The 23,834-nt window shown below is 40.5% G+C and overlaps 1 protein-coding gene across 9 annotated transcripts in view; it reads left to right on the top strand.

Annotated features, from left to right (window-relative positions):
• LOC134344341 (growth factor receptor-bound protein 10-like) overlaps positions 1–23,834 on the top strand; it is a 242,278-nt gene that overhangs the window by 84,763 nt on the left and 133,681 nt on the right. For 8 of the 9 annotated variants that reach the window (XM_063043962.1, XM_063043959.1, XM_063043955.1 and 5 more), the window contains 2 exons: positions 6,006–6,126; positions 23,343–23,433. In XM_063043962.1, the coding sequence (XP_062900032.1) occupies positions 6,076–6,126; positions 23,343–23,433 (142 nt within the window). In that variant the 5' untranslated portion in view covers positions 6,006–6,075. Of the gene's footprint in view, positions 1–6,005; positions 6,127–21,716; positions 22,466–23,342; positions 23,434–23,834 lie in introns of those variants that run through there. The other variant, XM_063043963.1, reaches the window with a different exon arrangement.

The following is a 23,834-nucleotide window of genomic DNA, read 5'->3' as shown; positions in this document are numbered from 1 at the left end:
CGGAGAAAGTACAATGTGCTACGTTTCTGCACGTAGCGGGAGAAGAGGCAATAAAGGTTTGCAACACGTTTGTCTTCCAAGATGATGAGCAAGAAAAAATTGAAGTGTTGAAAAAAAAGTTTCAAGATTACTGCGAACCGAGAAAAAACTTACCGTTCATCCGACACTGGTTTTTCACGGGGGCTCAAGGACCAACGGAGACCATAGACGCCTACGTAACAGATTTAAAGAGCAAGGCAAAAGACTGTGAGTTCGGACAACTGCACGATTCTTTAATACGTGACAGGATTGTATGCGGCATACGAGATGATCAAGTGAGTGGCAGGCTATTGAGAGAGACAGATCTTGCATTAGAAAAGGCGATTGATGTTTGCCCTGCCAGCGAGATCACGTCAAGTCAGGTTAAAGTGCTCAATGAAGAGATTGAAGTGCACAAAATAAAAACTGAAAACTAACAAGAGTAGGACAAAGCCAGCTCCACAGGATGATCAAAAGGAAGTTAATTGCAACAGGTGTGGTTATAAACATGGATACAGAAAATGTCCAGCCTTTGGTCAGACATGCAAGTTATGCCAGAACAGAAATCACTTTGCAAAGATGTGCAAATGGAAGGAGCACGCAAGGAAAATGCATGCTGTGGAACAGAGTGAGGGCAACAGTGACATGTTCATCGGCACAGTTGAAGTGGAACAGGAGGTATGCATCAAGAATATTGACAATGCAGAGATGGAGGACGAAGATGATTGGACCCAAGATCTGATAATAAACAGGAGGAAAGTGACATTTAAGCTTGACACTGAGGCAAAGTGCAATGTAATGTCAGCAGAAACATTCAACTCACTGTACATCAGAGGAAGACTGGAAAAATCCACCTGCAAGCTTGTTGCATATTTCGGCCACGAGACGGTGCCACTGTGCAAAAAAGCACTCACCTGTGTATACAAAGGTCAAAAATACAAGATCGAGTTTGAAATAGTGTAGTAACATGTTTCCGCAATACTGGGCAAAGCAACATGCACAAAGCTAGGCCTGGTGAAGCGAATCTATGGTGTTGAAAAAGAAAATCACATTCTCAAATACTTTGATGACTTGTTTTCTGGATTAGGATGTTTACCAGGGAAACACCATATCAAGATTGATCCAACTATTGCACCAGTCGTGCCTGCCCCGAGAAAGATTCCAGTAGCTCTCAGGGATCGAGTAGTGGAGGAGCTACACAGAATGGAACAGATGGGAGTCATAACAAGACAAATAGAACTGACTGACTGGGTGAATAGTATGGTGACAGTGGTCACAGAAAAAAAGATGAGGATTTGCATGGATCCACAAGATCTCAACCAAGCCATCAAAAGAGAGCACTATCCGCTGCTCACGGTTGAAGAGGTTGTCTCCCGCATGCCTGATACAAAATACTTTTCAGTATTAGACGCAAATCAAGGCTTCTGGCAGATCAAGCTGGATGAAGAAAGTTCCAAGTTATGCACTTTTAACACGCCCATAGGGAGATATCGTTTCTTGCGTCTACCCTTTGGGATTTCTTCTGCATCAGAGGTATTCCAGAGATCTGTGGCACAAATGATTGAAGGCCTGGATGGGGTGATGATTTGCTGATATGGGGTGACACAATTGAGGAACATGATCAGAGACTGAGGAAGCTCCTGGAGAGCGCACGTGAGTACAACCTAAAACTGAACAAAAGTAAATGTATGATCAGAACTACAGAGATCAAATACGTAGGTCATGTGCTCAGTGCTGATGGGCTAAAACCAGATGATGAAAAGGTCAGAGCTGTGGTACAGCTACCACCACCCAAAGACAAGCAAGAACTATTGAGGTTCATGGGCATGATACAGTATCTTGCCAAATTCATTCCCAACTTATCAGAGGTCAGCGCTCCACTCCGAAAGCTACTAGAAAGCAACACTGAATGGCATTGGGAAGACAAACAAAAGAAAAGTTTTGACACATTGAAGCAGTTGGTTGCCAATGCAACAGTACTCAAGTTCTATGATGTCAATAAACCAGTGACGATGTCTGTGGATGCCAGTTCGGAAGGAATAGGAGCTGTTATACTGCAGGATGGGAGGCCTATGGCGTATTGATCACGAGCACTTACGGACTGCCAATGCCGACATGTTCAAATCGAGAAAGAATTACTCGCCATAGTTTGTGGGTGTGAGAAGTTCCACCAATATGTGTATGGCAAAGAAATCCAGGTTGAGAGTGATCACAAACCACTTGAGAGCATCTTCAAAAAGCCACTCCACCAAGCTCCTATGAGGCTGCAAAGGATACTTCTCAGGCTACAGAGGTACACTCTCACAGTCACCTATAAGCCAGGAAAAGAACTGCACATTGCTGATGCTTTGAGCCGTGCTTACCTCAAAGAGCAAAAGGAAGAGTTGCTAGGAAGAGAGCTGGAGGTCAACTGGGTTACACCTCAGCTACCCATCTCTGAGGAGAAGTTGAACATGTTCAGGAAAGCGACTGCAGATGATCCTGAAATGTAAATGCTAAGAGACCTTACAATGAATGGATGGCCAACAGAAAGAAACGATGTTCCAAAGGAAATGCAGAAATACTGGACATTTAAAGAGGAAATCAGCTGTGCATCAGGGCTAATGTTCAAAATAGCAAAACTCATCGTACCAAACCAAATGAGACAGGAAATGCTCAACAGAATTCATGAGTCACACCTGGGGATAGTGAAACGTAAAGAAGGGGCAAGGGACATTCTCTATTGGCCAGGCATGTCAACTCAGACAGAGTACATTGTGTCTCAGTGTGCTGTCTGTAATGAAAACAAAAACAGCAATCCAAGAGAGCCTCTGCTTCTCCACCCACTACCAGGAAGACCATGGGAGAAGATTGGCACAGATCTCTTTCACTACAATGGTACAGAATATCTGCTTTGTGTGGACTACTATTCAAAATATCCAGAGATCACCAAGTTAAGTGACACGTCCAGTCGAGATGTCATTACGCAATGGTCGACATTCGCAAGACATGGTATTCCTGATATCGTCGTTAGTGACAATGGTCTGCAATATGCCAGTGGTGAGTTCAGAAAGCTGAGAATTTCAACATGTTACTTCCAGTCCAGGGCACGCTCAGTCTAATGGACAAGCAGAGAGAACTGTACAAACTGTCAAGAACATGCTCAAGAAGGCACATAGCAGCAACGGTGACCCTTACATTGCTCTGCTTGAATACCGCAACACACCGATTGAGGGTGTGGGGTTCTCTCCTGCGCAGCTGTTGATGGGACGTCGTCTGAAGTCCAGACTGCCAACATCCACAACTCTACTGACTCCTGAAGGTAATGCTCAAGTATATGACAAGCAAAGGTACAAGCAAATAAAGCAAAAGAGCTACTATGACAGACATACAATACAGTTACCAGATCTACATACAGGTGAAAATGTCAGAATACAGGAAGGGGACACTTGGCAACCGGCTGTGGTTGTGAACAGACATCAGCAACCAAGATCCTTCATAGTTCGCACTCCGGATGGAAGAGTCTACAGGAGGAACAGGAAGCATCTGCTGAAGACAGGCGAGAATGAGTTTCCACGTACAGATGCACAGGACATTTCCACAGATACAGACGCGGAAACAAACGACACCAAGAATGATGCAGACCCCAAAAACACAGAGGGCACTTGAGAGACTGACACGGATGAAGGTCAAGCACAGTCACAGTTGTATCACACATGGTCTGGGAGACAAGTCAAACTTCCAGCTAGATACAGAGACTAGACAGTTTGAGGCAAAGTCACACATGTCATAAGTTCCAAGGTGTGAAATAAGAGGTTTATTAGTCTATGTTAGTAAAAGAAAATACAATGCAGAATACAGTACAAGATTTTATTTAGTTTATGTCATGGTTGTTGCACTGTAAGAAGGGCATACCTAGAGGCATTGTTTTGGTAATTCACAGTGTTGTAAAAAAAAATCTTGAGAAGGGGAATGTAATGTATTGTGTGAGTATTCGTCGTATCAGAGTGCGTATGACGTCAGGACGTAGAGAAGTAAAATGGAAGTCTGGTGAATAAAGGTTGGTTGTTCAATCTACAACGGTGTCTGAGTCACATAAATATTACAGATAGCATCAAGTGAGAGAAGGGAAAGAAAATGTGAGAACATCTGTGATACAGAGGAAGAAAGAAATATGGCATGTGATTACCTGATACTGGAAAATTCAACATTCGTTCTACAGGTTGAGTACCCCTTATTCGAAAATCCAAAATTCACAAACCTCTGAAATCTAAAATTTTCTTGAGCACTGACATGACATCATAATTGGAAAATTCTACAAGGTGTTCCCAGGCAGTCTGCAGGTCTCTGAGCACCACAGAGTTCTGAGAAGGGACTGCACATGTGCAGTGAACAAAAGTTAATGAAAAATAAAAAAAACACTACATGAAGTATAAAATGAAGATCTCAATCGTGCATTGAAAGAGTAGATTCAACGGTGTTGGAGTGAACATATGCTGCTTAATGGTATGCTGATCATGAAATAAGCAAAGATATATCACGACAAACTGAAAATTAAAGGTAATTGAATATTCAGCACACTGTTTGCAGAAATTTTGAGGAAAGGCCTGGTATTAACTTTTCAAAGCATTTACTGATCACAAAGCAGCAGAGAAATTCATTGGAGAGTTTGCCAAGATTATTGCTGATGAAAATCTAACGCCAGAGCAAGTCTACAATGCCTTAAAAAAAAAGTGAAATGCAAATACAGTGTACTGTAACCTTTTAATCAAAACACAACATTGTCAGCCTGCTGTTGTTTGTTGTTCAACAGTAGATTTAGGTATTCTCCTGATGCTCCTGTGTTGCTTTTGTTACTCTGCACACATTACATTTTGATTAATGGTATGTAATAATTTTTACTGTTAAGTACGTATGTGTTGTGAACAGCTGTAAGACAAAGACTGCTTACCGGCAGCACATAAATCAGAGCCGGAAATGATGGCAGCCCCAAGCTATCTCCTTATATATTCTAAAATCTGAAAAATTCCGAAATCTGAAACACTTCCTGCCCAAAACATTTTGGATAAGGGGTACTCAACCTGCATTAGGTAGTAGGTCACCTAGGTCACTTTGGCAGACTAAAGTACCATTCTTGTTTGTGTTCAGCCTTCCCCTGGCAGTTATGAAGGAAGAGGACAAGCAAGTGGTACAGTGAGTTGACTATCCCCCCCATCACCCATTTTCTTTACCCTCTCCCAACTGGTTCCATCTGCCCATCATCTTTCCCTTATCTGGATCCACCTATCAGCTCCATAGTATATTCAGAGTCTACAACTCTTTGTTTGTTCTATTTATCACCTTTCATCCTCGTGTTTCTATTTGCCCCCTCTCCTTTCCAAACTTTTTTCCATCTGTTCATTTCCGCTTTTTCACCTGATTGTACCTATTATCTACCACTCCAGTTGAACCCCCTGTGCCTTGCCTCTTTAAACTGGCTATCTCCCCCTCTAAACTTAGTCTGGATGCAGGGTCTAAAAACGAAATATTGACTATACCCCTCTGCCTCCACAGATGCTGCCTGTTACGTTCAGTTCCTCCAACAGTTAGATTTCTTGTTCCAGATTCCAACATTTGTAATTTCTTTTTTCCAATAATCTGATGTCCATTTGTTGAAATCCTGATATCTGTACGTCTGTCTTACTGAGTGCTGCTTCCTTAAATTACAGTGTTCCCTGGAGAAATGTTTATGCAACTGTGTGATATCAAAAAAAGAGAATTTAAAGTAAATTATAGGAGTACTATCGAATAGTCTGGGAAATCTGTCAGTCGAACAGCACCAAAATCCCAAGTGTTCTGGATCATTGGAGCCATGTTGAACATTTGCTGTGACATTGCACTGATGATTTTCAACAAGCTCCAAGCCCTATTTTCACACTTATAAAATTACAACAAATTTGAAGATTTACTAAGTGTTTGTATTTTACTGTTTGACTCACAGTTTATTTCATCTTTCTTAAAATTGCCAGGTTGTTCCAAATACGTCTGTAAGCCGTTGTCTTGTATCTGCAAAATTCTTACTTGAAGAGTGAAATCATCATGGCATTGGCTGGATGTCCAGATTCCTTTCTACACCATCCTTATTATCAGGTTGGACCATAACTTATTTATATTTATATTTGTTTCTGAAGTAGTTTGTTCTGCGCAGTTTAAACCGACATGTAACAAATTCATGTTAGAGTTTTTAATTCTTAGAACTGATCTGTGCATAATATTGGGCATTATTCTCCCAATCTCTGTTTTTTTCCCTCTTCATTTGGGATCTCTCTGCTTCTCTGGTTCTAACTTCTCAATGCCCATAGGTGTGCTAAGGTGCAAAGCTCTGTAATTCTCTGCTTATATCTTTCTATCTTGTATCTTGCTATTCCTATATGACACACATTTAAATCTATCTCTTATCAACCATTTAACCATCTATCCTATTATTTCCTTGCATAGCTTTGTCAAGTGACAATAATATTGTGAAATGACATTGGCATAGCTTGCTGTGATCTGTTATCAGAAAAGTCCAATCTTGATGTGAGTGTCTGAGAACTTGTAATTATTCTGAGCTCTATTTCAACTAAACTCAATACATAGTTAGGCTTGTATTGGATTTCCTCAGTTTACTGCAGCCAATCTGCAAGCCAGAGCAGTCTCCTAGCAACAATTCACAAACAAGAGAATATTTGTAGATGCTGAAAATCCAAGCAACACACTCAAAATGCTGGAGGAACTCAGAAGGCCAGGCAGCATCTATGGCGGGGTGGGGGGGGGAGGGGAGTGCAGTCAGCGTTTTGGGCTGAGACCCTTCGGCAGGACTTCGAAGAACTTTCAACTGTACTTTTTTTCATAGATGCTGCCTAGCCTGCTGAGTTCCTCCAGCATTTTGAGTGTGTTGCTCTGAGCATCACTGATGCCCTGGCAAGCAAATATTGAGGTTCTGTCCTGAAATGCCTGGATGATCTTTTTCTAGCTTGCTGTTCACAAAGGCGTTTGGAGATTTCTTAGAAGTATTTGAAAATCAATGCATTTAAACATGGTTAAATTCAAATGATTTTATAAAAAGTCATTTTTGAAATGTTTAAATTCTTCAAAGTACTGAAAATTAAAAAGAAAATTATACTGATTTTAAGAAAGTTTTGCTAAATAGTTGCAATGGAGAATGGCTACCCAACCTAACTATGTTGTTTTAAATATCGATGTAAGTGGATATCTGTTGCTCTGAGCTTCACTCACTTTTAATCATCTTGATGCAACCATGTTTATGTCATGATGCATTTTTATAACATAACTTTAGTCATCATAACTTAGGTTACAAGATGTGGGCCAACCAAAAATTCTTCTAGACCCAATTGGTTGCACCCTGCTAACCTGTACATCTGTTAATTCTGCTTCCACTGGCTACTCACTTATCCTCAGAATTTGAGATGTGAGAAGAGTTTGAATTCGGGGTATCATTAAGGTGAAGGAAGGATAGAATTTGGCATCACATTTATGAAAGCTTTCACTTCTGAGTGAGAATAGAAAGCTACACTGATGGATGTCTCTTTGTTAGGGTAGAGGAATGACTGTTGTAGAGCAGCGGTCCCCAACCACCGGGCCTCAAAGCATGTGCTACCGGGCCATGAGGAAATGATATGAGTCAGCTGCACCTTTCCTCGTTCCCTGTCACGCACTGTTGAATTTGAACATAGGGTTGCCAACTGTCCTGTATTTGCCGGGACATCCCGTATATTAGTTTGTCCCATATGGGACCGCCCCTGTCCCGTATTTCCTCCGCTAAGGTAGAGTGTTCCTATGAAACCTTTCGTGGCGAAATGGCGTGAAGCGAAGAAGCAATTACCATTAATTTATATGGGGAAATTTTTTGAGCGTGCCCGGACCCAAAAAAAACCTAACAAATCATACCAAATAACACATAAAACCAAAAATAAATAACACTAACATATAGTAAAAGCAGGAATGATATGATAAATACACAGCCTATATAAAGTAGAAATAGTGTATGTACAGTACAGTCCAGAAGATAAGGCAAAACTGATTTGTGGGGGGAAAAAATTGGCACGTACACGCATGCGCATATCACATGCGCACACAGGTGCCCGCGCAAGACTTCATGGTGATGGTAGTCTTTCCTGGGGTAAAGTGTACCGGGATTTAACTGCTACTTTTGTCCTTTACTTGGAAGAGAGGAAGTTGGTAACCCTAACTGTAAAAGACATGTTGAGGTGAGTTTAACTCTACTTGAACACCCCCACCCCGGTCGGCCGGTCCACAAGAATATTGTCAATATTAAACCGGTTGCAGAAATGGTTGGGGGTCCCTGTTGTAGAGAACAGGGGCAAAATAAAATGAAATAAAATAAACCCAGGAGGGAAGAGGTGTGAACTAGATCTGACCCTTAATGCCTTAGTTTCAAATTAGAATTCAGAGTTCTTCAGTTTGTGAATACATAGATCCAGTTGGAGGAAGGTAATGGTGAGTGAGCAGTATATAGCTCACAGTGTTGGTAGATTTGGGGATATGGATCATCCATGTTAAAATTAATCCAGATGAAGAGCTTGTTTAATGATGAAGGGCGCCAAGCAAAAGTGAATGTGGAAGGTTAGTGGGGTAGCAAGAATTTAAAATTGTTTGCGATTGAGATGAGTTGAAATTAGATGTCTTGTCAGGTAGTCCTGTTTGTAGGTTTTGGGGAATAGTGAAGATGAGCTTTGCATGGTTGAACAAAGACTGGAGCAAGTAGAGAGAACATCTTCAGTAGAAATGAGATCACTGGCAGAAAGGGAAATGATAGCTTAATTTTGTTAGAGTGTACATACTCCAGATCAAGCTGTGGTGTCAATATTTTATTCAGCTACAATAGTGCAGAAGTTTGCAGTGTGTGGGGTTATAAATGTGCATTTAAAAAAAGCCAAAAGATGAGGATCACTGCAGATACATAAAATGCAGAAACAACTAGATAAAGGAAGGGAAGGTGACCAGTTAGGCAGTTATCAAATGACCTGTGGTAAAGAATGAGAAGGATTTAGCTTAAACAATGATCCAAGTAATAATTTGGAAGAGTTTGATTTTTAAGGGGATGAGAATATTCTGGAAAATCTAGTGACTAATATGTAAGAGAGAATTATAGACTTTAAAGCGGCGACAGAGATCCACTTATCACAAAGCATAGTTGAAAATATTTTTTCAAAGCAAGAATAAGATGAAAGAAAAAGCCATTAATATTTAAACTACAATATGATGACAGTGGAATATAACATTACATGTGAGCATAAGAAATAGGAGCAGGAATCGGCCATTTGGTCCATTGAGCCTGCTCTGCCAATCAATAAGATCATGGCTGATCTGGCCATAGATTCATCTCCACCTACCTGCCTTTTCCCCATAACCCTTAATTCCCCTACTATACAAAAATCTATCCAACTTTGTCTTAAATATACTTACTGAGGTAGCCTCTACTGGTTCATTGGGCAGAGAATTCCACAGATTCACCACTCTCTGGAAAAATCAGTTTCTCCTTATCTCCGTCCTAAATCTACTCCCCTGAATCTTGAGGCTATGTCCCTTAGTTCTAGTCCCACTTACCAGTGGAAACAACTTTCCTGGCTCTATCTTATCTATTCCTTTCATAAATTTATATGTTTCTAGAAGATGTCCTCTCACTTTTCTGAATTCTCAGCAAGTACAGTCAATCTCTCCTCATAATCTAATCCCCTGATCTCTGGAATCAACCTGGTGAACCTCCTCTGTACCACCTCCAAAGCCCGTATATCCTTCCTCAAGTAAGGAGACCGGATCTGCACGCAGTACTCCAGGTGCGGTCTCATCAGTACCCTGTACAGTTGCAGCATAACCTCCCTGCTCTTAAATGCAATCCCTCTAGCAATGAAGGCCAACATTCCATTTGCCTTATAGCCTGCTGCACTAGCAAACCAACCTTTTGTGATTCATGCGCAAGCACTCCCAAGTCTCTCTGCACAGAAGCATGCTGCAATTTTTTTAACCATTTAAATAATAATCTGCTCTTTTTTTTCCTTCCTAAGTGGAGGACCTCGCATTTACCAACATTCTACTCCATCTGCTAAACCCTTGCCCACTCACTTAACCTATCTATATCTCTCTGCAGAGTCTCTGTATGCTCTGCACAATTTGCTTTTTCACTCAATTTAGTACCATCAGTGAAATTAGATACACTGCACTCGGTCCCCTTTTCTATATTGTTAATGTATATTATGAACAGTTGTGAGCCCAGCACTGACCTCCGTGGCACACCGCTCACCACTGATTGCCAACCAGAGTAACTCTCGTGTATCCCAACTCTCTGCTTTCTATTAGTTAACCAATCTTTTATCCATGCTAATACTTCACCCCCAACTCTATGCATCCTTATCTTATGGTTAAGTCTTTTATGTGGCACCTTATCGAATGCCTTCTGGAAATCCAAGTAAATAACATCCATCTGTTCCCCTCTATCCACTGTGCTCATTATATCCTCAAAGAACTTCAGTAAGTTTGTCAAACAGGACCTCCCTTTGCTGAATTGCAGCAATAAAGTAAAGTAAAGCTTCAAGCATTTTCCCAACTACAGATGTTAAACTAACTGGTGTATAGTTACCTTCCTTTAGCCTACATCCTTTTTTGAACAGTGGCGTGATATTCACCATCTTCCAATCTGCCCGGACCTGCCCAGAGTCCAGAAAATTTTGGTAAATTATCACCAAAGCTTGTCCTATAACTTCTGTCATTTCTTTCAGTACCCTGGGATGCATTCCATCAGGACCAGGGGACGTATCTATCTTCAGGCCCACAAGTTTGCTCAGCACTACCTCTCTAGTGATAGCTATTCTATTGAGGTCTTCACCTCCCATCACATCCATGACATGTCCTCCACCGTGAAGACTGGCACAGAATAGTTATTCAAAGCCTCTACCATTTCCTCATTACCCAATATCAATTCCCCCTTCTCGTCTTCCAAAAGACTTATGTTCACTTTAGCCACCTTTGTCTGCTTTATATAATTATGACAACTTTTACTATCCGTTTTTTATATTTTGTGCTAGTTTATTTTCATAATCCAGCTTCCCTTTCTTTATTGCTTGCTTAGTGGTTCTTTGTTGCTTTTTAAAGTTTTCCCATTACTCTTGGCAACTTTGTATGCATGGGCTTTTAGTTTGATGCCACCTGTTACTTCCTTAGTTTCCATGGCTGGCTCTCCCCACCTTTACTCTCCTTGCTTTTAATTGGAATATTCTTTTGTTGAATACTGTGAAAAATCTCTTTGAAAGTCTTCCACTGTTCCTGAACCACCCCACCATATAGCATGTGTTTCCAGTCTACACTAGCCAAATCTTCCCTCATCCCTCATTATCAGGAATGACATATAAGGCACAGTTCAGGAAACAAAAAATAAAGCTACATTATCCAAAAAAAAGAAATAGCAAAGTGTTCTACAAATGATTTTAAAAAAAGTGAATTGGTAGAGAGACAAGGCAAATGAATGATAAACCTGTAGTATTAGTTATTCTGCAGCAATTAAATAATTATATTCGTGAAAATTTCGAAGTGGGAAGTCAGTAAATTGAATTTGAAGGATGAGATTTAAGATTGAGAGGCTGAACTGTGCATGTTAAAATTTGGTAATGTTTGAGAGCCAAGATATGCCAAACAGCATATTGAATTTAATTAGAAAAGGAAATAAAATAGAACTCTAATCCACTATCTGACTATTTGGAAAACCTAATGCTTTGACATCTGACTTGCTGATGAAAGAAATAACTGAGGCAAATGGACTGGTGTAGGTGCACAACCGGGGCATTTTAAAACATACCGTTGAATGCCTGTGGTCCCAGACGATATCTGCCACATTCCTTGTCCTCTTCCCTATTCTCTTTCTAAACTTAAGGTTTATAGGAGGATGATAGTACTATGTAAAAGTTAAAGAAAAAGTAAATTAAACATGTGATGAGTAAGAATAATATCCTATAGTCAATAAAATCTGCTAATCTGGCACCACCAAAACCGTAATTAAGGAGTTTTTCTTCATCCCAAAGGATTAGCGGACTGCACATCACAAAATGCACAGTTCAAAATAAATTGATTATCAAAGCATATATTTCACCATATACAACTCTGAGATTCATTAATTCTGTTATGGTTATAATTCTATAGCTTTACTGAGTATGCCCACAAGAAAATGTAAGTCCACCCAACTTGGGTGTTCAACCAGTGTGCAGAAGACAACAAACTATAAATACAGAAAGAAAGAAATAATAAAGAAACAATAAATATTGAGAACATGAGATGGAGAGTCTTTAACCTGAGCCCATTGGTTGTGGGAACATTTCAATGATGGGGCAGAAGTTATCCTTTTGGTTCATTCAAACCTGAGGGTTGAGGGGTAGTAACTATTCCTGAACTTGGTGGTATGAGTCCTGAGGCTCCTGTACCTTTTTCCTGATGGCAGCAGTGAGAAGAGAGCATGTCCTGAGTATTAGTGGTCTCTGATGATGGATGCTGCTTGCCTGTGACAATGTATCATTATGATGTGCTTAATGATGCAGAGGGCTTTACCTGTTATGGACTGGGCCATATCCACTTCTTTTTGTAGGATTTATATTCAAGGGCATTTGTGTTTCCATACCAGGCTGTGATGCAACCAGTTAATATACTCTTCACCACCCATCTCTAATAGTTTGTCGAAGTTTTAGATGTCATGCCGAATCTCCCTGAACTCTGAAGGAAGTAGAGGCGCTGCCGTGCTTTTTTCATAATTGTACTTGCGTGCTGGGCCCAGGACAGGTTCTGTAAAATAATAACACCAAGGAATTTTAAAATGTTGATCCTCTCCAACTCTGATCTTCCGATGAGGACTGGCTCATGGACCACTGGTTTCCTTCTCCTGAAGTCAATAACACTGAACAACAAGTTTTTTCAAAAGTTTTTTTAATCAGAAGTGATTTTTTGTGTATTATAGACTGCTTGAAGCTGAACATAAATTTAATTTCAGACTACTTGTATCACATAGGAGTTTGGAAAAACAAGAAATTAACTTTTATTGAATATAATGTGCTTAATTGCATAACAATGCTGATGCTTTGCAATAGTTCAACTGAGCTAAAAATATTTTGTTGATGATTTCTGTTTGTACTCAGTGTCTGAGGCTTCTCGGTTAAGTGTCCAATCATAACCAGACAGCATTGACAGATTTCAGTTCCCCTGATACCATTCCTCCATGATCACAATGTCCTAGTGAAACCTAACACCATGCTTGTCACTGACACAAGGAGGTACTGAGATCATAAATCTTAACAATTAGCTCAAAGTCAGCAGGTTAGGAAACTTAAGTTATTTAAGGGTTTAAGAGTACAAGAAAAACATTAAGAAATAAATATAAGAGATGCCAGCACACATTCCAAAGTACACTCTTGATCAATCTTCTTCCTTAAAATTGAGAATAGTGACAGTAATACTAATTGTGCACATTTTATTGAACCACTATTGCAAAAAAAACAGAATCGGGTTTAATACCACCAACATACGTCATGAAATTTGTTGCTTTGCAGCAGTAGTACAGTACCGTACATAAAATATGCTATAAATTATATGAAGTATATATTTATAAATTATTAGAACAAAAAGAAAATAAAAATAGTGAAGTAGTATTTGTGGGTGCATTGTCAGTTGGAAATCTGATGGCAGATGGAAAGAAGCTATTTCTAAAACACTGAATGTGTGCCTTCAGGCTCCTGTACCACCTCCTCTGATGGTAGAAATGAGAAGAGGGCTTGTCCTGGGTAGTGTGGGTTCTTTATAATAGATGCCGTGTCTTCGTTGCTGGGGGTGTTAAGTTTACAACTATTTGCAGATTTTTTGATCCTGTGCATTAGTACATCTATACCAGACAGTAATGCAACCAGTTAGAATCTTCTCCACAGTACATTTATAGAAAATCGTCTCAAACTCCTAATTATTTATTACCGCTAGTGTGCCCTCTTTGTAATTGCATTAATATATTGGGGCCTGGGTAGGCCCTCAGAAATGTTGACACCCAGGATCTTGTAACTGCTCACTCTTTGCACTGTTGATTCCTTGATAAGGACTGGTGTGAGTTTCCTCGACCTGCCCTTCCTGAAGTCCACAATCAATTCCTTGGTCCCCTTGACATTGAGTGCAAGGTCACCATTTAACTAGCCAATCTATCTCACTCCTGTATGTCTCCTCGTCATCTGAGATTCTGCTGACAACACTTGTATCATCAGCAAATTTATTGATGTGCTTGTGATATGCCTAGCCGCACATTCATGGGTGTAGAGAGTAAAACAGCAGACTAAGTATGAATCTTTGAGGTGTGCCAGTGTTGAATGTCAATGTGGAGGAGATATTATTTCTGATCCACACTGATTGTGATGTCCCAATGATGAAGTCAAGGATCCAGTTGCAAGGGAGGTACGGAGGCCCATGTTTTAAAAATTGCGATTAGTACTGAGATGATGCTGGTGTTGAACACTGAACTGTGATCAATACTCAGCGGCCTGATGTAGTGTGAATCATAAGACATAGGAACAGAATTAGGCCATTCAGCCCATTGTTTCTGCTCCAGCATTTCATTATAGGTGATCCTGGATCCCATTCAACCCTATACACCTGCCCTCTCAGCATATCCCTTGATGCTCTGACCAATCAGGAATCTGTCAACTTCTGTTTTAAGTATACAGTCGTCCCTCCTTATCCGTGGTTCTGCATGCGCGGATTCAACCAACCGTGGATCGGGAAAACCCGGAAGTTCTCTCTCCAGCACTTGTTCGAGCATGTACAGACTTATTTTTTCTTGTCATTATTCCCTAAACAATGTAGTATAACAACTATTTACATAGCATTTACGTTGTATTAGGTATTATAAGTAATCTAGAGATGATTTAAAGTATACGAGAGGATGTGCGTAGGTTACCGTGGATCGGGATCGGAAAAAAACCTGGAAGTTCTCTTACTAAGTGGGTCGGAACAGGTACATCTGGTATTATTTAGCGTCAGTTAGTCAAATGTTTGTCTTAGTATATATTTTACCTTTCTATGCATATAAGACACTTAAGAAATGTATGTATTTCAATAATTAAACCACTGCGTTGCTTGATAATAATTGTAGCTTTCATCGGGGCAGGGCCTTTCTCACTTTATCCTTTAAAATTGGCCTGATTGTTGACCGACTGTAGCTTAACGCTTTTCCAATGACCGATGGCATTTCACCTCTTTCCGATCGCTTTATTATTTCCACTTTATTTTCAATCGTGATCGTGATTATTTTCGTGAACAGAAACACTGCAGGTTCAGAGCTCCACCGGGTCCTAAAACCCACCGTACTGAGACAGGTTAAATAAGGTCTGGAGCTCCGCTGAGTCCTAAAGTCCACTGCATTGAGACAGGTTAAATAAGGGACTTATTGAGCATCCGCATTTTTTGATATCCGCAGGGGGTCCCGGAACCAATCCCCCGCAGATAAGGAGGGCCGACTGTACCTACAGACTAGGCCTCCACTGCAGCCTGTGGCAGAGCATGCTATAGAGTCACCATTCTTTGGCTTAAAAAAAAATCCCTCCTAACTTCTGTTACAAAAGGTCACCCCTCGATTTTGAGGTAGTGCTGTCTAGTTCAGGATACCCCTACCAGAAAGAACATCCTCTCCACATCCACCTTATCTAGTCCTTTCAACATTCATAAACACGAGGAAATCTGCAGATGCTGGAAATTCAAGCAACACACACAAAATGTTGGTGGATCGCAGCAGGCCAGGCAGCATCTATAGGAAGAAGTACAGTCGACGTTTCAGGCCGAGACCCTTTGTCAGGACTGCTGCATTCCACCAGCATTTTGTGTGTTCCTTTCAACATTCTGTCAGTTTCAATGAGGTCCCAATGCATTCTTCAAAATTCCAGTGAGTACAAGCCAAAGCTGCCAAATGCTCCTCACATGTTAACCCCTTCATTCCCAGAATCATCATCTTGAACCTCCTGGATTCTCTCCAACAACAATACAGGTGCCCCCCACTTTTCGAACGGTTGCTTTATGAAACCTTGCTGTTACGAAAGACCTACATTAGTTACCTGTTTTCGCTAAGAGAAGGTATTTTCACTGTTATGAAAATAGGCAGCGAGCGCCCTGAGCAGCCAAACTCCTCCCCTGGAACTGCATTCTAGCCGGCGTTGCTTAAACACGTGCCTGTGAGCAGCTGTTAGCAAGATGAGTTCTAAGGTATCGGAAAAGCCTAAAAGAGCTCGTAAGGGTAAGTGTAAAACTAGACATAATTAGGCGTTTCGATCGTGGTGAACAAAGTAAGGACAAAGTGAGTTTGGTTTGTGGAAGTTGACGAAGATGATGTTGAAGAGGTTTTGGCATCTTATGGCCAAGAACTGATAGATGAAGAGCTGATGCGATTGGAAGACGAAAGGATAACAATTGAAACTGAATGCAGTAGCGAACGGACGGAAAGTGAAGTCGTCCAGGAACTGAATGTGAAGCAACTGCAATGATTGCAGAAAAGTACGTCTTTAATTTTGAAAGGGTACATAGGTTTAGGGCATATATGCAGGATGGTTTGAGTGCTTACAAAGAACTGCAATATAGAAAAATGCGCGAGGCTAAGCAGTCAAGCATACTGCCGTTTTTCAAGCTTTCCACATCAGCCACAGCAGACGACGAACCTCAATCTTTGACATTGAGGCAGGCAGACATAGATGAAGATGACTTGCTTGCCCTGATGGAAACAGATGATGATGAGATGACACCCCCAGATGCATTCTCCGCGGATCAGTATCGGTTCGCTGCCTGGAGGTTGGGGACCACTGCACCACCCCAACCTAACACACCATCATCAGTGTGCTCGGTGCTGTCTTCCCAATTCCGGTAAGTGATACTGCACTGTACATACATTACTTCTACCTTATATAGGCTCTGTATTTTTATGTGTTATTTGGTATGATTTGGCAGCTTCATAGCTTAAAGGTTACTGGAGAGAGTGTTTTGCCAAGAGCGCTTGTGCCATGTTTCTGCCGAGAGCGCTTGTGCCGTGTTTCTGCCAAATGCGCTTGCGTGAGATTTTCCCTATGGAGAACGGTGCGGCAATGATTGTAGAAAAGTATTTCTACTTTATATAGGCTGTGTATTTATCATATCATTCCTGCTTTTACTATGTGTTACTGTTATTTTAGGTTTTATGTGTTATTTGGCATGATTTGGTAGGTTATTTTTTGGGTCTGCGAATGCTCACAAATTTCTTCAGCATAAATAAATGGTAATTGCTTCTTCACTTTACGACATTCTGGCTTACGAACTGTTTCATAGGAACGCTCTAACTTCGGATGGCAGGGGAAACCTGTACATCCTTTCTGAGATAAGGGACCCAAAACTGTAGACAGTATTCCAAGTGCCGCCTGACTAAAGCTTTCAGGATTTTCGCCTTGTTTTATATTCTATTCTCCTTGAAATAAAGGGTGACATTGCATTTGCCTTCTTTACCACAGAATCAACCTGTGAATTAACCTTCTGGGAGTCTTGCACAAGGTCTCCTAAATTTCTTTGCACCTCTGATGTTTGAATTTTCTCCCAATCTAGACAATGGTCTGCACTATTGTGTTTTTACTAAAATGTATTATCATACATTTCCTACACTGTATTCCATCTGCCAGTTTTTTACCCATTCTTCCAGTCCTGCTGCAATCACATTGCTTCCACAGCACTACCTACCCCTCCATCTGCCTTCATACCATCCACAGACTTTGCCACAAAGCCATCAGTTCCATTATCCAAATCACTGACAAACAATGTGAAAAGTAGTGGTCCCAATACTGACCCCTGAGGAATACTACTAGTCACTGGCAGCTAACCAGATAACCAACCCTTTATTTCTACTCAACCAACACACATCAAAGTTGCTGGTGAACGCAGCAGGCCAGGCAGCATCTGTAGGAAGAGGTGCAGTCGACGTTTCAGGCCGAGACCCTTCGTCAGGACAGATGTCAGGGTCTCGGCCTGAAACGTCGACTGCACCTCTTCCTACAGATGCTGCCTGGCCTGCTGCGTTCACCAGAAACTTTGATGTGTGTTGCTTGAATTTCCAGCATCTGCAGAATTCCTGTTGTTTGCCTTTATTTCTACTCGCTGTCTTCTGCCTGTCAGCCATGCCTCTATCCATGCCTGTATATTTCCTGTAACACCATAAGATTTTATCTTGTTAAGCAGCCTCAGGTGAGGCACCTTATCAAATGCCTTCTGAAAATCTAAGTAAATGACATCCACTGCCTCTCCTTGTAACAAGCAAGGTGGACTTCCTTGAATAATTCTGACAGATTTGTCAGGCAAGATTTCCCTTCACAGAAACCATGCTAAATTTGACTGATTTTATTATTTGTCTCTAAGTACCCCAAAACCTTATCTTTAATAATGGACTCCCAACACTTCCCCAACCACTGAAGTTAGGCTAACTGGCCTATAACTTCCTCTCTTTAGTCTTCCTCCCTTCTTGAAGAGTGGAGTGACATATGCAATTTTCCAGTCCTCTGGGATCAAGCCAGCATCAAGTGATTCTGGAAAAGTCATGAGCAGTGCATCCGTTATCTCTTCAGCAACCAGTTTCAGGACTCTGGGAGGTAATTTATCTATTCCAGGTGACTTATCCATGACCTTTCAGTTTGCCTAACACTTTTTCCTTGTAATAGCAATGACACTCATTCCTGCTCCCTGGTACTTGCAGACCTCTGACATACAGCTAGCGTCTTCCACAGCAAAGGCTGAAGCAATGTACTTAATTCATCTGCCATTTCTGTGTACTACTTCACCAGCATCATTTTCCAGTGGTCCAATGTCAACTCTCACCTCCCTTTTATTCTTTATATAATTAAAAAAACTTTTGGTATCCTTTATATTATCGGCTAGTTTGTCCTCATATTTCATCTTTTACCTTATAGCTTTTTTAGTTGCCTCATGTTGGATTTTAAAAGCTTTCCAATCTTCTAACTTCCCACTCACTTTTGCTACCTTATTTGCACTTTCCTTGGTTTATTTTGCAGTCCTTAACTTCCCTTGTCAGCCACAGATGCCTAGCCCTGCAAGTTCCACAGAAGTTGTTTGAGAACAACTTCTGTTTGACTTAATTTATCCTGTGTCTTGTGAACTATTCCCAGTGCCTTCAGCCACCTTGGTTCTGCTGTTATCCCTGCCAGTAATCCCCTCCAATCCACCTGGATACACCCCTCTCTCATGGCTCTGTAATTCCCTTTATTCCATAGTGTAGGTATTGCTGTTGTACACGTGGTCCCAGGCTGAATGGAGGGCCAGTGAAATAGCAAAATTCTGATATCAATCAGTCTTTCCTGCTGTTCGGATTTCACATGTTGAAGGAAAGCTTAGAAGCAAGTGCCTTCTAGTGTCATCAGCTGTAATTTTAAAATTAAAAGTCTAGTAAAATTTAATTTTGAGGAACTGCTGACAATGAGATTGAACTGCTATTCTTCATCATTTCTTAAAGATATGTTGAACAAATGTGTGGGTGTAGAACATGTTCTATTGACATTTTATATACGCGATTGAATAATGATTTAAATCTAAGCTCCACTTGTACAATAATTTGGCCGGTGTTTAGCAATCTGGCACAAAATTTACAAAACGTTTGGGACATTTTAGCAACCTCTTAATTTAGCTGATGAGCCCATTGGTCTTTGGAGGGGAAAGGACCCTTAGTAACCAAAAATGAACCTGTGTTAACTTTTCCAGCTCACACTGGAAACTAATTCATTGAAAGAAGTAACTGAACCATAACTTAATTGTTCTGGAGCAAATTTACAATTGATAATTTTATGTAATGCAATATCACACTGGAGCAATTAGCCTGGAAGTAACACGGAACGTACATACTAAATGTTGGAGGAACTCAGCAGTCCAGGCAGCATCTATGGGGAAAAAAAGTGCATTTGATGTTTCTGGCTGAAACCTGAGGTCCTGCCAACTAGAGGTGTCACTGAACGGTCTCGGCCTGAAACGTCAACTGTACTTTTTTTTTCATAGCTGCTGCCTGGCCTGCTGAGTTCCTCCAGCATTTTGTGTGTGTTGCTTGGGTTTCCAGCATCTGCAGATTTTCTCTTGTTTGTGAAAGAATGCACTGGAATGGCGTTAAAGTAGAGCAACAGTGATTGTTTTGTTGGCCATCCATGTCTACTAGCAATTGGGTCCAAGACTGGTTCTAGCTTTTGACATTAACTAATGTATGCTATTTTCAAAAAGTGTGTTGCAAATAAGACATCTTGATGGATTTTTATGTATTTTGTGGGTTTTGTGCACAAAGTTACACGGAGGTAAATGATCACCCATGGTCTTTCTGTAAAGGGGTCTGATGTAAAGGATGGAATGATCTACATCTGCTTCTATTGGTGTTCTCACCTTCACAAACCAGCATGTGAAACTTAAGCTTTTGACAAACCTGTAGCAGGTTTTCTGCTCCTAATGTACCTTTGGAGATTTCTCTTTGATCTTAATAATTCTCCTAACTTGTGTAGACTACTTTTCAAAAGAAATCATGTGTGGTATAACATAACTTTTACAACCTTTGGTCTGTGTAAAATTTTGACTTGGAAGATTCATGATTTTATTCAAGTTAAAATTGTTGATGGAAATTTTGTATGATGTCTTACAGCATTTGTTAGCCCTTAAATATGCTATAGGGAGTAAAAGATGGTCTTCTAATTTTGGTCTACCTGCTTGGGGTAGCTGGTTGTATCTGACAAATAATGGGAAATTAGGTAAAGCATATAGGTGGATTAAGTCAATTATAGCCCATTTGCTACTCTGACAAGATTTCTAGTCCAAGTTAAGATTTTAGAGAGAGTTTATGTCCTTAAGATTAAGAGCTGTTGTGAAGGAATTAAGCTTAAGAGTGTTGTTAAGCTAAATTATACATAATTTAGTTGTCAGTGTCATATATAATTTTTCTAAAAATGCACTCTGAGAACTTTTACTGTGTTTGTTGCAGATAAACTAATGTTTTGAGAACTAAGATGCTCATCTTAAAATTTAGCACTGATTTGAGATCATAGTCATTTTGCTGTTGACTTGTTTGCTTGGTATTATAAGTAATATTTATAGTATCACTCATGACATAATTATCTTTAGGTTTCTATATCTTGTTAGCTTATCTATAGGTGTCCTGCTTAATGTCCTGGTAGGTCAAATGCGATGGCAGAGTATAGTATTGGTAGGTCAAATACAGTATTAATGGTAAGACTCTTGGCAGCGTGGAAGATCAGAGGGATCTTGGGGTCCAAGTCCATAGGATGCTGAAAGCAGCTGTGCAGGGTGACTCTGTGGTTAAGACATACGGTGTATTGGTCTTCATCAATCGTGGAATGGAAATTAGGAGCCGAGAGGTAATGTTGCAGCTATATAGGACCCTGGTCAGAGCCCACTTGTGCTCGGATCTGATCGCCTCACTACAGAAATATGTGGAAACGATAGAAAGGGTGCAGAGGAGATTTACAAGGGCGTTGCCTGGATTGGGGAGCATGCCTTATGAAAACAGGTTGAGTGAACTCGGCCTTTTCTCCTTGGAGCGATGGAGGATGAGAGGTGACCTGATAGAGTTGTATAAGATGATGAGAGGCATTGATCGTGTGGATAGTCAGAAGCTTTTTCCTAAGGATGAAATGGCTGCCACAAAAGGGCACAGGTTTAAGGTGCTTGGAAGTAGGTACAGAGGAGATGTCAGGGTAAGTTTTTTACGCAGAGAGTGGTGAGTTCGTGGAATGGACTGCCGGCAACGGTGGTGGAAGCGGATACGATTGGGTCTTTTAAGAGACTTTTGGATAGGTACATGGAGCTTAGAAAAATAGAGGGCTATGGGTAAGCTTAGTAATTTCTAAGGTAGGGACATGTTCAGCACAACTTTGTGGGGCCAAGGGCCTGTATTGTGCTGTAGGGTTTCTATGTTTCTATTGTTACATACTTCATGGATATCTTGTGATTGTCTTAGGAGGGTAATATAATGGTCTTGCAGAGATCACACTATGTAATTTTCCTGCCGAAGTGAGGTCACATGATGACCTGTTCTCACCAGGTATATAAGTGTCGACCCCTGGTGATGCAGTTAGCTTTCAGTTAGATCGTCAGTCAGATACTCCGCTACGCTGCTTATTAATCTCATGATGCAGTATAGTTTTAAAACGGAGCTTTACTTTCTATGGTAAGGTACAGAAGTGTTGGGCCGACAGTTTCACCAATAGCTGCCAGATTTGTTGATGTACCTTTTCAGTAGTATTGGAGAGTGAAGACAGGAACCTGAAGGAGTCATTCGGCGGTTTTGGAGAGGATCGACCATTATTGAATTCTTTCAAGAGTGATCTACATGAGATAACCGCTGCTAAAAGCAGCAGAAAGGTTGTACAGTATCTAGTCTACAGAGGAAAAGGTCAGTGCCTTTAAACCATTTTATTTCCGTTGTCGTGAATCCTGCGGACAAGGCAGGTTCTGGCTGGGATCAACAGTAACGTCGTGTCTTCGAGGAATTCTTTACTTCAGGAAAGTCTCTCCTAATTGACTATATAAATCTCTTGGACTTTAGAATTTACCATTCGAAGAACTGTATTTGAATTTACCACTTTAATACTGTGCTCGCATTTACCACTTTTAAGAACTAGTACTGAGTTTAGCTGTTTGTTAAATGGCTGCATAGCAGTTTACTTCCAATTAAGATTTTTCGTTTGTTTATCATTTTACTAATTTTGAGCTGAGTTTAATAAATGTTTATTTGTTTATGGAACCTGACTCAATTCTATATTCATTGTTGCCGGTCACGTGCCACTACGTCCTGTTTAATTTTGATGAAAGCTGTCTCTTCAAAAGAAGTTGTACTTCTGAAAAACAGTTAACATAATCTTGTGTACCTCATTTTGCTCATGTGTAGACTCAAAAGTGTTTACAACAGAAAATGAAGATTTTTAACTCCTTTCTAAACTGGCTATCCATTAAAGCAACTCTCTAGCTCACCCCAATGGCTTTCTTGGGGTTACTACACCCCAATGCATATTTTTCTCTAAAATGTAGTTATTCAGTTCTCAGGCAACAATGGAACCTCTGTTGACAGTGTTTTCACATTTAAGCAGTGAGTGTATGTGCATGCCTGCCTGCATTCTTGCAATGAATCACCATATTCTGTTATGCAGTGTTATTAAGATCTTCTCTACTTATGAATAGGTAACAGTTTGGAAGATCAATTTTGTGCATGGCATGTACCATAATTTTCTTTTAATCACAGCCATGCATTTAACTTGGCTGTCTTATTTTAGGATGATGTAGATCGGACGTCACGCAGAACTAGAGAGGGCATTGGAGCAAGTTTTCAAACTTCATGCAGTCATCATTCACCTAATAATCAAGGTTGGTATTTGTTTGTGTCCGCTTTTGGAAGTTTTCTTTTAGAATGGAGAGAGTTAAGAGAAAATCTATGGTGGGTAGGAAGGGCGAATTTCACTTTGGTCCAATAATCAAGGCTATTGATTTAAGGTAATAGATTAAATAATTAAAATGGGGTTGATAACATTTCTCATCCAATGCAGAAGGTTTTCAGACTTCAGTGTTTGAAGCTAAATGACAATTGTAAAACTGGCAGTAGCTGCATGTGTATTCAAGGTAGTTAACAGAATATACGACATTACAGCATACTATAGGGCTTTTGGCTGATGTTGTGCTGATCTTTTAACCTACTCTCATATCAATCCAGCCCTTCCTTCCCACATGATTCTCCATTTTTCTTTCATACATGTGCCCATCTAAGAGTT

This window comes from Mobula hypostoma, chromosome 3 (assembly GCF_963921235.1).
Source record: "Mobula hypostoma chromosome 3, sMobHyp1.1, whole genome shotgun sequence".
In the NCBI taxonomy this organism is placed as follows: domain Eukaryota; kingdom Metazoa; phylum Chordata; class Chondrichthyes; order Myliobatiformes; family Myliobatidae; genus Mobula; species Mobula hypostoma.
The sequence above is the reverse complement of the archived record's forward strand: the minus strand, read 5'-3'. Positions and strand labels throughout refer to the sequence as shown.